Source organism: Mus caroli, chromosome 5 (genome assembly GCF_900094665.2).
Source record: "Mus caroli chromosome 5, CAROLI_EIJ_v1.1, whole genome shotgun sequence".
NCBI lineage: Eukaryota > Metazoa > Chordata > Mammalia > Rodentia > Muridae > Mus > Mus caroli.
The window spans coordinates 38,106,213-38,121,056 of record NC_034574.1 but is presented as its reverse complement, the minus strand read 5'-3'; the positions used below and the strand labels follow the sequence as shown (position 1 = coordinate 38,121,056).

General features: G+C 43.3%; 1 protein-coding gene across 3 annotated transcripts in view; it reads right to left on the bottom strand.

Moving 5' to 3' along the window:
• Positions 1 to 14,844, bottom strand: part of Cc2d2a (coiled-coil and C2 domain containing 2A) — a 78,254-nt gene that overhangs the window by 21,116 nt on the left and 42,294 nt on the right. For 2 of the 3 annotated variants that reach the window (XM_029476990.1, XM_029476991.1), the window contains exons 18-25: positions 12,758 to 12,935; positions 12,093 to 12,249; positions 9,919 to 10,066; positions 8,543 to 8,681; positions 6,755 to 6,958; positions 5,088 to 5,180; positions 3,757 to 3,848; positions 902 to 1,069 (exon numbers count right to left, since the gene is read on the bottom strand). In XM_029476990.1, the coding sequence (XP_029332850.1) occupies positions 902 to 1,069; positions 3,757 to 3,848; positions 5,088 to 5,180; positions 6,755 to 6,958; positions 8,543 to 8,681; positions 9,919 to 10,066; positions 12,093 to 12,249; positions 12,758 to 12,935 (1,179 nt within the window). The remainder of the gene's footprint in view (positions 1 to 901; positions 1,070 to 3,756; positions 3,849 to 5,087; positions 5,181 to 6,754; positions 6,959 to 8,542; positions 8,682 to 9,918; positions 10,067 to 12,092; positions 12,250 to 12,757; positions 12,936 to 14,844) is intronic. The other variant, XM_029476992.1, reaches the window with a different exon arrangement.

Below are 14,844 nucleotides of genomic sequence, written 5' to 3'. Positions count from 1 at the left end.
AAATTGGGTTCCCTCCCCCTTCCTTTATAAACTGAGTGTCTGGAAATATTAAATTGAGCCTCGATCAGAACTTGTTGTCCTGGCTTCATTCTTTTCTTCCGCCCCGTCTAGTTTCCTCTCTTTTCAGCCTGAACTGCCTTTTTCAGTTGAACCGTTCGTGTTGTGGACCGCGGGCGGGCCGCAACACCTAGTAATAGTGGTGAGAGTTGAATAAGAATGGCATCTGTGAACGGACCCACGATGGTGCCGTCCATGGTGAGTGGATTAGTTATCCTTTCCTCCATTACAACGTGGGCACCCACGAAAGAACTTCAATCCTTTATCTTTCTATCTCTAGAAGAAACTCAGAATTGACCCCACTATAGTTATGGTCTCTCCACTGCATCAATATGGTGGACCACAGAAGGCACCAACATGGTGGACCATCACCCATTTTTTCTGAACAGGTAGCAGAGGTGAGCCACAGACAGACATATCTTATGTTTCTGTCTGGCACATGCCCGTTTGTGAAGGCCCTGTCTCTTTGTTCCAGGGGACCAGGTCATGGGTTGTCAGCATCTGACCCCAGTTAGCACTCAGCTTGTCTCCTGAGAAGGTGATGCAGGACTATTTCCATCACATGAGAAAAAGGAAGCAAACAGAGAGACAAGTAGGAGAGACAACGAGGACCCAGGAAAACCACCTTGATCCCACAGTTTATCATGTAGCTCATCTGTGCTTCTTGTCCTTGGGCTCTACAGGACATTGCCAACCCCCACACCGTTGAGCCTGAGTTGACTATGTTACTTGCAAACAATAGGGGGTGGGCTTCTGTGGGGGGTGTCCAGGTCTCGCTGAATCTATTAAAGAAGGTCCAGGTTGGCTTGCATTCTGCGCATTCAGCTGTCCCGAGGGCTCTCACCTCACTACAGGTTTCCTTACAGGGATGTCGTAAGCCCGGATAATGTTCACCAGCAGCTTTATGTCTCCATCAGACAGGTTTTGGGATGTCACCTTCTTCCGACCTTTCCTCCGTGGCCTCAGTGGTCGCTTTTGTTCTGCCAGCTTGAAAAGGCTTAGGCCCAAAATGCTAATGATTATAGAACAGCATTAGGATTCAGGAGGAAAGAAAGGTCTAGAAAGTTATTAGATGGCCTTTTAAACTACATTCCAAGGTCCCTCAGAGACCCCTGGACATTCTCCTTTGAAGGAGGGTGGGGAAAGTCTAAAAATTCTGCTAAGCCAGGTGGGGAAGGAGGCAGTCCTATTGCATGCTTTATTAAAATTCTCAGCTGCCACTCATTAATGGAAGCCAAGTCAGGCCTATCGGAACCCTCACCCCATCTGCATCTCCTGCCTTGCCCCCTATCTTGTTCACCAGCCCGTCTAGCATGCCTTGTGCTGTCCACTGTTCACAGTGACTCCTACCAAGCTGCTGTAGCTTTATCCCCCACTCTCCAGGCTAGTCTTGCCACTTATTCCAGAGAGCTAGAGGCATCTGTTGGAAGGAACACGTTCCCTGAGCATGAACCCTGTTAGCCACCTCTGTTCACTAACTTCAACAATGCTCTTGGCCTTCCTGGGAAGTTCCTGGATAGTGCTTCTTACTCTCTGAGACTACCCAGGCCTGAGTGTGAATCGTGGCTCTGCTCTTTACCTTGTGACAGGTTATGTCACCTCTGTGAGTCTCTTTCATCGTGTGTAAAAGGAGGGTATTCGCATCTCACGTGGTTGAGAGGGTAAGTGAGGAAGGATGCATAGCACCTTGGCACTTGTCTTGGACTTACTAGATACCCTGAAATGAGTAAGTGTGGGGACAGCAGTGACCAGGATGCGAGAGAGAGATGATGCTGGGGTTGAGGGAAGTGGGAGGGTGCAGGGGAAAGGGGATCCTCTCTGCCTTTTATTGAGAGGTGCGCCACACATTGCCCACCGACGGAAGCAGCAAGATCGGCTGAATCATGAGAGGAGCTTAACAGGAAAGCAGAGCTAACCATGTGCCTAGAAGCTGATTTGTGACAGTGCCATTAGCTGCAGGACACAGCCAACCACCATCTGTAGTGTCTGGGGACTTTGCCTTTCTCCTAAGTAATGACCTGCCTAGCCCAGCAGACTGTTTCCCTGGCTTTCTTTGCAGGTGACATACACCAGCTAAGGACGAAAGCTCTGCAGCTGCTATCTGAGCACTACTGGTGCCTCTCACAATGAATCCCAAGGGGATTCCAGGAGGGGCTCACTTGGTCTCTAGCATCCTACACAGAATAGGTACCATTTATAAATGTCTTCTGTTATCTAGAGGAGCACTAGCAACCTTAAATAACAGCCTTAATCTTCACAACTACATTTGCCACATTTTTCAGAAAGGAAAACTATGATAGTTGCCTTGATTTGCTGAAGGCTGCTTAGTATAGGAAAAGAATTAGGGTCTAAATTCCAGCCATATTCTAGTCACTCTGCTGGGACACATTCCTAGCCCAAAGACGGGAGCCTGCCATGACACGTATCCTCCTTTGACAATGCTGTCTCCCTGCAAAGATGCTCTTGTGAGACATCAATGCCTCCTTACCAAGCAGTCTACCTACAAGCACATAATTGACTGAGACTATTAGAAATGGTAGCATTTTAATTATAAGCCAAGAACAAATTAAAATTAAAAAAAAGAAAGAACATACCCCGAGCCTTCAGAACTTAACGCAGAAAGTAAAGCAGAAAAAAAAAAAGAAAGGAAAGAAAGAAAAAGAAACAGCATGAAAAATCACTGTCTGTTCTAACTGTAGCTTTTATGCCCATGCAAACATTCAACGAGCAGCTAGGCTAAAGGAGGAGGCTGGCATATATTCATGGTCACTGTTGCTTTCAGTCCATGGATGGAATTTCAAGGGACTGCCATGGATAAGGAAGTGCAGGCATAGGAAATGACCTGTGTGTATTTTTATTTTATTTTTAATTGTGTGTAATGTGTGTGTCTGTGTGGGGGTATGTCCACATTCACATGGAGGTGAGAAGAGGGTAATAGACATTACAGGTGGTTATGAAGAGCCCAGCGTGGATGCAGAAAAAGTAACTTAGGTCCTCTGGAAGAGCAGTAAGTGCTCTACACTGCTGAGCCATCTCTTCAGCCTCAAGAAATAACATTTACAAAAGGGCAGATGCTTGACCACTGAGAAGGTCATGGCGTGAATGCCCCCATAAGAAGACCCTTATAGGGAGTTATCTTCTCACTTCATGCATCCACTCCTGAGGAGACTATGTGAAGAATAGGCTGACAGGGAATTAGGTAAAAGCCAGTGGCCAACTTCCATGTGAATAGCCATTTTCCCATGTGGCCTCACCAAGCACACACCTCAGCCTTGTGGCAAAACTGGGCTGTCCCTTGGGATCCTAGAACCTCAGAGGGTTGTGATCTCAGCCACCTCCACCATGTGAGATGTACAGGAAAACCTGGTATTAGGGCACTAGAAAGGCAGGAAGAACATAAGAACATACAGGAGGGGATGATCTCAGAGTAGTTTAACTGGGATGGGAAACAACAAGGACTGTGGAGCTGGATTTGGCAGTAGAAAAGGCTGGGATGTGCTCTCATGGAAAGTGATGTAGAGGCCCAGGGATGTTTGTCCTCATATAAATCCCTCAGCTAACATCATGAGGCATTAGTCAGGTTGACCCAGACTTCTAATGCATACGGTATAATGAGAATATCTTACATACATCTTCTGTGTAATGGGGTAAGATAAAGCATAGACAGCAAGAACAGTAACTTTGTTTGATTATTTTTACCTGATATTGGGGACTTCTTCTTCTACTACCAAATCAGTAAGAAGAAAATGGTGTTTGGCAGTTAGGAAGCGATTTACCACTGCTTCTCTAACCTGGGAGAAGAAATCAGCATTACTGAAGGTGATCAAGTTATTTAAATGTCATTTGGCTCAGTTTCTCTGTGCCAGTCCTCCCTCTAACTCCATCCTCCCCCGCGCCCCCACCCCCCACCTGTCTTCTATGGCTGGGAACTCTGTAGTCCCCCACCCAAACCCCACCCGCTAGACTATAAACTCATTAAGGGCAGAGTTGGACCAGTTGGTTTGGGTTGTTTTAATTTTGTTCACTGTTACATTTTTAGGAAATTGAAAAGTTTCTGAAACAGAAGATATTGATATTTTGTTGAATAATACATAAACAATAAATACAAAAAAAAAAGGAACAGTCTTGAAGCATGAACAATTGAGAACAAATTCTTTTTTAGTTTGTTTTGTTTTGAGACAGGCTTTCTCTGTGTAGCCCAAGCTGTCCTGGAACTCACTCTATAGACTAGGCTACCTGCGAACTCTGCATCTGGAGTGCTGGGATTTTAAAGGTGTGTGCAACCACTGCTGGAGACCAAGTTCTTAGTGCTCTGCCCTAACTGAATGGTTTATGTGGAGTTCCAGTAGTGAAATTTTTAGTTGTATCACACATGCTGCTTATACAGAATAATCCACCTCCTAATTTAAATAAAGGACCTCTTTGTTGCCAAGCAGTTAGTAATTATTTTTGGCACATATGTCATAGTGTAGATAATCTAGGTAGGAAGAATGCACTATAGTTACTATAGCATTTCTTTTTTTTTTTTTTAATTACGTATTTTCCTCAATTACATTTCCAATGCAATCCCAAAAGTCCCCCAACTATAGCATTTCTTATAAATAATTTTGAGATGACAAAAACAGGGGCAAGAATAAACAAAAGGCAGCTCTAGCTAGTTTTACGTTTTCTAGTATGTAAGGGAAGTTCAACGTGGATCAAAAGCTCTTGCTTTTCTCACAACGGTTGTTGTAAAGCAGCACAACAGAGCTGCAAACAGGAAAAATAGGACCCGGAAACAGGGTCCCTCCTAATCACACCCCATTCATCATAACAGTCAGCAGCACAGTCCCTGGCATAGCCTGGTGGTTTCATATATTCAAGAGGTGAATATAGTTGTCAATCTGTTATTTATATATGTGGGAAAAAAAGCCCCAAGAGACTGCATGGCTTACATAAGATGCCATAGGCATTTATAAAAGCAGAAACACTCCCATTTTGCAATCGTGGCTCTTTTCCCCTATAAAGACGGCTGTAAGTGGTTTTCTTACTTGCTGAAGGTACTTGGCTACTGTGGCTCTGTGCATGTCCAGGTGGTCCTTGGTTTCAATTACATTTCTGTCCCGTAATCGTTTCTCATAGTCCTAAAATTGAAAGGACATCAGAATGTCATGATTTTTAAAGTGCTCTCTGATGTTTTTCTTGGAGCTGCAGAATTATTTATCACATGTGGCTTGTCATAAATCATGATCTCCTTCCTCTGGACCTTTGGAGCCTAGCCAGTACGCAGGATTCTAAGTCAGTAGCTGGAATGCCTGTACACTACTTAAGTTAAAGAGTTCACACAGGAAAGAACAGACATCATGGGAAGTTGTTATAATTCAGGATGCTAGCATGTGTAACATGCAACTTGGACAAACCCTGTGCACGCTTTGATTTATCAGTGTTGAATGAACTGGCCATAGACATAGAGAAAGCTTTTGTGAAGACTGTTATCACATGGCATCTAGCTACAGGTGACTTGGGTCAGCTTCTTGGAGGACAGTAATAGATTGCTTTGGCTTTCATCTGCTCAGGCTTATCCTTTTAACTACTGATAAAACAGTGTGGGTCCCCCTGGGGAGCACCAATTCTACGTTGTTTGCCATTCTCCACCAGAGTTGAATGTCCAGCATGTCTTCTAACACAGATTGAGTGGTTCAGAGATGTCATTTTTGATGACGAGGGCACTTCTATCTCCATTGGCTAAATGGAGTTGGCCAAAACTTGGATGATACTGGTGATCATGTGGCCAACTGGAATATCCTATCTACAAATGAGAAGGAAGCCACACACCAGAAGCCCAGACAGGATGGAGAGGTGCCCTGGTATCTGGGTGGTCTTGAGGCATAGATGTATTCCACTATCCATGTACTTTTATTTTTAACCATAAACATATATTTTAAAGATTTGTTTTATTTGTATAAGTGTTGTGTTTGCATGTATATTACATATGTATGTATGTATGTATGTATGTGCACCAGGTATGAGTTTAGTACCCATGTATTCAGGAGAGGGCATCAAATTCCTCTAAAACTGGAGTTATGGGTATTGAGTGCTAGGAACTGAACTCAGGTCCTCTGTAAGAGTACGTGTTCATCTGTCCATCCGTAACCACTGACTTGTCTCTCCATCCTATTCTCGTCCTCGTAGAAATTTCATCATCTAATTCACTGCAGTTGGTAGCTGAGGAAATTCAATAGTGGGAAGAACCAAATAACTTAAAGATATCTGGCAGGAATAGTTTCTGCCTGAAAAATCACAATCCTTTCCAGAGCCCCTCCGTTCACCACCTCACACACAAACTTGCCTGCCTTTGGCTAGCTTGTCCCACCAACACATTCCATTCTCCATCACCCCTCAAGGGCCAGCAGGTCCCACCTGTCTCTGGGAGCTGGCTCAGCTGAGTCTTTGTTCCCCTCCTGCCCTTAGATGCTGTGCCTAGTCCCTGGCTGCTCAAATCCTACGCATCTTGTTCTCCCCACGCTTTGCCATTGTGTCCTGGAGAGTCCTTAACACAGACTTGCTATACTCAAATGGCGTCGCATCCTTGACTAAGGCAGGCCTAATTGTGCTGCAGTAGAGAAAGCAGCGTTGTCAAGAGCACACACATACATGGCCAGCAGCAGGCCAAGTGCCACCGCAGATCATTCACTAAATTCTTTGGACAGTTTCTTACCTGGAATACCTTTTCCATAATTTCTCGGTCATATACTGGAATTTGTTTATAGTTCCGGAATTCTGGCACCTCTTGGCTCCTAAGATGGAGAAGTCGGAACCGTTTGGATCTATTTAATTCCTCCTCTGAGACGAAGTTGAATTCCTGCTGCAGCTGCTCCAGTCGGAAGAAGTCAGGGACATAGGATTCACCACTGTTAGCAACCTGCAAGAGCAAGAAGACACCCTGCTCCAGGCGGCGGGCAGATACTTTCCAAATTAACCATGTTGGGCTCAGTGAATGCTGACTAGTTTTCAACTAACAGATCTGAAAGGCAAGTTACATTACATAGTGGAGACAAGCAGATGCTGCTGTAAGTACTTAGTGGTTGGCTTTGTTTGTTTGTTATCACCACACACTGATTTTTCTAAAATAAATAAATAAATAAATATTATTAATTAATAATTTATTTATTTTTGATATCTGTGCGCCCTGTTAATATGCAAAGTGAAAGGATTTGCTATGTCAGCACAGAGCCTTGATCAGGCGCCTACTGGAAATAAGATTACTGAATGTGTGTAAAATATCTATGACTTTTAAATTCCTATGTGCATATGTGTAGATCAAGGCTTCTTGTCAGCTGGCTTCATTCAGTTCCCAGGGTCATCATGGTCTCCTGACTGAACAGGAGCTCATGGCCTTTGCTACTGAGAGTAAGCCAGAGATGGGCACGGGCCAGCCAACTTGTAGGGCCCAGGAAGGACAGCTCCGAGACACCACAGAGAAGCTAGCAAAGTGGCTACCCTTCCTGAGGGCGCTGCCTGGTTCTTTCCCAGCTGTGACCTCCTCCTAGGAAGAAAATGGGCAGCTACTCTCTGGGACCATGGGAGACTCTGCTCTTATACTAGGGGAACTCTTGGCCCATAAAGAGGAGCGGATTGCATGGGATCTCTGTGCTTTGCTTTTCCATGGAAAAACTACGGGGTTAAAAATAAAAGGACATGATAGATAAGTATATTTATTGTTGATTTCAAGATAGTAACTAAGGCATGACTTCAAAAACATTCCATGAATTATGCTGCACTTGAGGTGGCTTTGGCTCATATTTCTGACATGAATCATCTCTGTGCTAAGCAGTGTCATGTTGGAAGGGAAGTTTGTAAGGAACAAGGATCAAATAAAATGATCTGTCTTGAAACCTAGACGAAAATGAAAGTTTCCTAACCTGTTGTATGGTCACCGTATGAGAACCCACTTGTTTATAGTAGTTTGGAGACAGTTAAATCCACTATATTTGATTCCAAGAGAGATGAATTGGGTGTGTTTAGGGTCACATGGTTATAGACAATTTTCATAAAATACCCCATCAGGACTGAAAGGAGAAGAGGGAAAGCTTGGGCTCTGAGCTCTGCTTATTATGAGTGCGGCCGTGAGCAAGCAGGTGAATCTAAAGTTAGTTTTCTTTCTGTGTAGTGGAGAAATAGAATCTTTCTCTAGGGCTATCTCAGGCTGCAGGAAACAGTAAGGAACAGAGGTAATTATATGTATTGTATGTGGATTGTGTACCATCTAAGAGTTCATGCACATCAGCAAATATCCTTATCTACTGTGAGGGCAACACAGGGCATTGATGCTCCACTGTGTCTCATAGCCAGGGAGGTGGCAGAGCTGAAATTTCAACCTGTGGTTGACAGCTCTTGCATTCTTAAACAGCTGCACAGAAAACTGTAAAAGAGAATGCATGCAAAGGGCAGGATATTTTCTCATCTGAGAATGTAGAAATGGCTGGTGCCGCTCTGGCCATGTTACCGAGATCAGCTGCATCAATGGGGCGTGGTTGGGATCATTGGGGTCAAGCTTGGACTCTGCTGCCCACTTGGCCAACTTCTTCATGTCCGTCAGCCCTGATGTGCCAATGGATGAGATGGCATCTGCCCTCTTCAAAGCACTGGAAAAACAGCAAAAACACCAACAGAGAAAGCAGTCAGGAGCTTGTCCTCAGCACGCCAGTGCTGCTTACAGAAGCCATTACCTTCTATAGGAGGAAGCCTCCTGGGAGACTCTGATTACCTTCTTTACTTGATTATTAAACATGTTATAAGGCAATGAAGAAATAGGAATGAACGGCATGCAAATGTGACCCAATGCTACAACTCTGCCCAGTGCCAAGACATGCTCCCCATTTTACATCCTGCCCCCCGTAGTCCAGGGAGCCCTGAAGGCCTCACCTCCCAGGACAGTGGATAGCAGCTTTGGACCCAGAACTCAACAGAGATCCATGCTCTGCACAGACGCCCATACCTGACTTGCTCATAACTTGCTTTACTTCTGGAGGAGCCAAAGCCTTAGCCCCAGGGGATGTCCCTAGTACTAAACTTCAGTGAAAAGATCAGAAAATGCCCAGCCAGGCTTCCATCAGAAGTGGTTCTTGACTTGGCACAGATCTGCATTTGCTTGTTACAGATTGGTATGGGGATAACGTAGGACAAGAAGGGGACAAAGCAAAACCTATTCTAATTTTCCATGTGTTGAAGTCATCTGGAAAAGTGTCTTCGCTGGGATGGAGATACACCATTTTATTCATCTCTCTCTCTCTCTCTCTCTCTCTCTCTCTCTCTCTCTCTCGCTCGCTCTCTCTGTGTATGCATGGTTGAAAATCTTTTTATTTTAGAGGTGGGGCAGCCATGGCCGGAATGGTAAGATGATGGATTGATAATGAGTCTGTCTATGCCGAGATGGCAGAGGGAACCTCTCATAGAAGGATGCAGGGTTCCAGTCTATCACAGTGGACTAGATTGGGAGGCCAGGACTCCTCCTTCTGCTCTGGAGGAGAACTGAAGATCTAGCTGTTGGCGAAGAAAGCTAACGATCAGGAACTTTCCCACATCTAGCAAGCTCTGCCAGCCACTTTTATCAAAGAAGCTTTATCTGCTATGCACCCACAAGTTCACGAGGCGAGAGAACGCAGAGTTTCTGAGACAATTAAACAAACAAACATTTTTTGGTGTATCTGACACCAATGGCCATCCTATATATGTCAACTGATTATTATTCTAAATTTTAAGAAAAATGTAAATGAACCATTAAAGTACAGGCAGCTAGAAAGAAAGGAGAAAACATGGCATCCCGAGCCTCCCCACCCCCATGTCTCTAATATAGTCACCAATTCATCCTAGTCATGTTACCTTCGAAATCCAATGTTCTGCTGTGACAGTGGAGGAATTAAAGGAATCCCATTTTCCCCAACGGCCCATGCCACACTGTGGGACACTTTCCCTGATGTCATTAGAGTCAGTTGATTGCTGCCATCAGCTTCAAAGGAGAAGGGCACCCCTAAGGGAATAGCAAGGTCAACAGAATGGTGCTTAGAAAGGAGAGGACCCAGGCCTGCAAGAGTGCAGATAGAGATGGAACCTGGGGTAGGGGTGGTAGGTGAGAGCGCATGCTCCAAGCTGGGCCACTAGATTTGTTTTGCATGTAAATCTGCACAGAATCAAGCTCTCTCTAACGCTGAGAGTAGAGTTTCCATGGTGTACTATCCTTGAGACCATTGGTGTGCAGTATCTGCGTTCTGCTATTTCACAGCTGTGAGAACTTTGAAGATTACCTGCCTTTCCTGAACCTTAGCTCTTCTACATATAAGGGAAAATACCAGCATTCTCTTAAGAAGTTTTTAAAAATGAGGTATTTGTCCATTTATTTAAGACATTTACATGAGCTCCTATTAAGGCAGTGAAGAAATTAAACAAATTAAAAGAGATGAGCTTATGTGATCTTTTAAAAAATTGAGTCCTGTTGTGATGTTTGTGCTTTAGTGTTTATAACAGAGCTAGGAAAGGCTTAGGATGCTGGTGAACATTAAGCATCAAGGAAGAAGATATCAGAGAAGATATAGAGGAAATTTATGCTGTAGGGGTCAGGGGTGTGGATGCTTTCATGCTGTGGCCAAGGCAGCCTGATTAGAAACACTTTCTGGGCAGGCATGCAGAGGCAGACTGGATCACTGAGTTCTGGGCCAGCCTCATCTACATAGCAAGTTCCAGGACAGACAAGATGGGATTATCTAGGAGACAAGTGACAGAGTGACAGCTACATAGAGAGAACCTGTCTAAATAAACAAACAAACAAGCAAACAAGCAAACAAACAAACAAACTAGACACCAGATAATGCCTCTGAGGAAGGAAGGAGACAGTCATGTAGGTAAAAACCATAAGGTTGGTCCATCGTGGATTTTACCAGAATCGAGAATGTTAATGAATTGTTGTAGAATATTTAACCCCAACCCAGGATTTCTACCCAGTCTTTGCCTCTTTAGTTCCCAGATAAAAGACACACATAACCTTTATATTCATAATAAGCCTTAAATGGCACAGGAGCTGGGCAGATACCTATTTTCCATATTGTTAAAATTTATTTTCCTATCCATAACCCTGAGTTATTACTTACTATGTTTCATCTGGGCTGCTCTTAACTCCAACTGGCCTGCCCTCAGGGCCACCTAACCCACAAACGCTTCTCTCACCTCCATTTACCTTCTTCACCTCATGATTCTCCTCTGACCCCAAGTCCCAGAAACCTAAACCCTACCCATGTCTCTTTTGCCTAGCTGTTGGCTGTTGGCATCTTGATTTGCCAATCAGAAATATAGGGGCAGTGTCACTTGGGGCTACATGCAGACTCCAGGTCTTGGAGGCCAGCATGTAGCATTACAATAGACTGTAAGACCAAACCTCAGCAATAAATGATCTCCCTATAATGATTGAAATTCGTGTCTTTTAGCCTTATACACCTATATCTCTCCGCTACATCTTTTTATGCACAATTCTTCATTTTCATTTCTAATTATTTCTTTACAAAAGGTTATTACAAGTGGGATTAAGGCATCAAAGAGCTTATCAAAGCTCTTTAATTCATACTACAAAATACTTTATAATAGTGTAGTCATATGTGTTCTCATAGAGAAATGACTTGGTAAACATCCATGTATCTTCTGAACACATGTGAAGGCTAAAAGAAGTTCTACCATGTAGGTCCTAGAGATTAGACTCACTCCCTCAGTCTTGGCACAAAGAGAGCCTTTACATGCTGAGCCATTTTACTGGCCCTCTCTCCCTTCCCCCAACAACCCTCCTAGACAGGGTGTTATTCTGTACTTCAAACTGTGGTCATCCTCCTGCCTTAGCCTCCCGAGTGCTAGGGTCACAGGTATGAGCCACTATCCCTGGCTTCTTTTGAATTTTTGATAACAATTTTATAATTACTTGGTGATAACTTTTAATCATCTGGGAAGTAGAAAAAGACAGATTCAGATATGACAATGGTAACCATTAGCTGCTGAAAACAATTAGCTTTTCTTACCACTTCCAACTCCCTCATGGTCTAATGTCACATGCTGGGTACTGCTGAACTCCACCTCTTCAATGGGGGCCCTTCCCGTGACAATGGTCGTCTCAGGGATAGGCAGGAAGACCTCGGCTAGCAAGGTGGTACCACTATGACCAATAGTTTCATAGACCTGAAATCCAGAGAAGAGACTCAGCCAGTAGAAGTGACAATAGAATGTGCTCTCAGGTATCAATCTACATTGTTAGTGTCTGTGCTGGTCTGCCCCACAGACCATCTTATATATACCCTGCTTGGGACCAGCCTGATTCTCTGTTTCTCTAGTTTCCTGGGATAGGACATTGTGATAGTCAATATTATCAACATAATGGGATGGATCTAAGGCTACCTAGGAGACAAGTAACAGCATGTCTGGGTCTTAGTAGATGGTCACGTTGAACTATTTCTTCAGCAAATCAACTAGGGAACTCTCTGATCCCAGTAGTTCCCTACCAGCCTTTTTAGACACCTAGAGTGGCAACCTATCTGTTTTCACTGACATTACAAAGAGAAATTTGATCATCAAGAGGCTGACCCATTCCTCTTGAAACACTGAGTTTGCCCATAGTTGACTTTAAACTATCTTACAATTTCAGTGACCACAAAATTCTGTGGACAGAGATTATAGTTAACAGATGTACCTGAAGCATTAAGCTCTCTGGCCAGTTGAATATCTGCAGGTTGAAAATCTGTCCAAAGTGAACCCGGAAATCTGCCCCTAGAGGCCGGCTAACAGTCCTCGACACCTCTTTGCTGTTGAAGACCACCTTTAAGTACACAGAGCGCCTCCTGACATCTTCCCTTCTGGAGACCTCCACCCTGCAAAGTGAGACCACCCACAACTGTAGTCAGTGTTTGATTACGAAGGATCACTGTACATTTGTTAACAGGACGGACACCAAACATTACAAATGACATGGTGGCAACATAATATCATTCCATTTGACCCAGACAGTGACAGGTCTTAAGGAGCTTGCTATAATCAAATATTATGACATGGAACTAATGGGGAAGCCATTGACAGGCACTGAAAGGACAAGGGCAGGCCCCTGTTGGACTACAGTCTCCTCCAGTTTCATAAATGAGGCCTATGCTTACATATAAAACAAAATCTTAAGTAAAGTGAATTCCTTGTTAAGTGGAATTAACTCAGGACTGGAGAGACTCAATGGTAGAAAGAGGGGAAGGGGGAAGAGAGAGGTTCCTGTTCTTCTAGGTGATCTAAATCCAGGTCAGGCAGCTTCTACTGTCTTGAGTTTCAGAGGTAGGGGGTTCACCTGATGACCTCTTCTGACCTCCACATCACCCACACACATAGCATGCATACATAGACACATAAACAACAAATTTTTTTTAAAGGAGTTAATTCAAGCTGCATGGAACAGTAATGACTTGTGTTTAAGCTGATAGTTTTTTTTTTTAAAAAGATTTATTTATTTATTTATTTATTGTATACGAGTACACTGTGGCTGTCTTCAGACATTGGATCTCATTACAAAGATGGCTGTAACCCACCATGTGGTTGCTGGGAACTGAACTCAGGACCTCTAGAAGAGCAGTCAGTGCTCTTAACTACTGAGCCATCTCGCCAGCCTCCCTAGCCAACTGCGGCTGATAGGTTTTACATGAAACTATGGTAGACCATTTTAGCAGTTAGATCAGGTCTCCTTCCCTAAGCTCTAAGCTTTTCCTTCATGTTTTCATAGAGTAGGTGGCTGCTCATTGTATGCTCAGTACTAAGAAATACGGCTTACTTTTAAAGACCATTAGAATCACAGAACAGTGTACCCTGGCACACTGAGAGAGCACAGGGAGCTTGAAAACACATCAGATTCTTCAAGATTATTGTTTAATCTTATTGTATATATTTGCAGAGACACTACAAAAGTGCTAGTCAATAGCAATTACTGCCCATTGACAAAAGTAAAAAAAGATATTTAAATAAAAACAGATATAGCATTTTGAGATGGTAGTTTAGCAATTAAATATTTTTGGTTAAGTATATAAAACATAATATTTGTTATTTTAACTTTTTTGAGACAGTGTTTATGTAGCTGGCCTTGATCCTTTTCTTTTTACTTCCCAAGTGCTGGGATTTCAGGCATGACCCACCATGCCCAACCATTTTAACTATTTTTAAATCTACATTTTAGCACCAATAAATACACTCATGTGCAACAGTCATTGCTACATACCTAAAGAGTGTTTCATTATCGCTAACAGAAATTCTCTTGTCATTATTAAGTGGAGAATCATTTTAATATTTTATATTCCTGCAATTTAGACATATCCAGACATGAATGGGCTTAAAGCTGAAATCAAGAAGCAAGGAGACACCTCAGTGTATCTGCTAGCCCGAGGGGGCATGCGCATAGGAAGTCACTGTGGAGAGCAGGCATTGACTTGTTGGAGTTCTTTTCCACAGACAGCTCTATGGATAGTGTTCCTGGGTAACAAGTGGGGTGCAAAGATGGGGGAACCCTAGGACATCTCTAAAGTAAGCATACATGGGCAGTTTTACATAGTTCAACCTCATGTTTATGCATGGGGACATGGTTCTTCTGTTCATATGGCATAGTGTGATTATATATATATATATATATATATATGTATATATATATATGTATATATATATATATATACATATATATATATATATATATTTCTCTGTGTGCTCCTGTGTGTGTATGGGTACATGTCAGTGTGCACCAGTGTTATCAATGGTCAG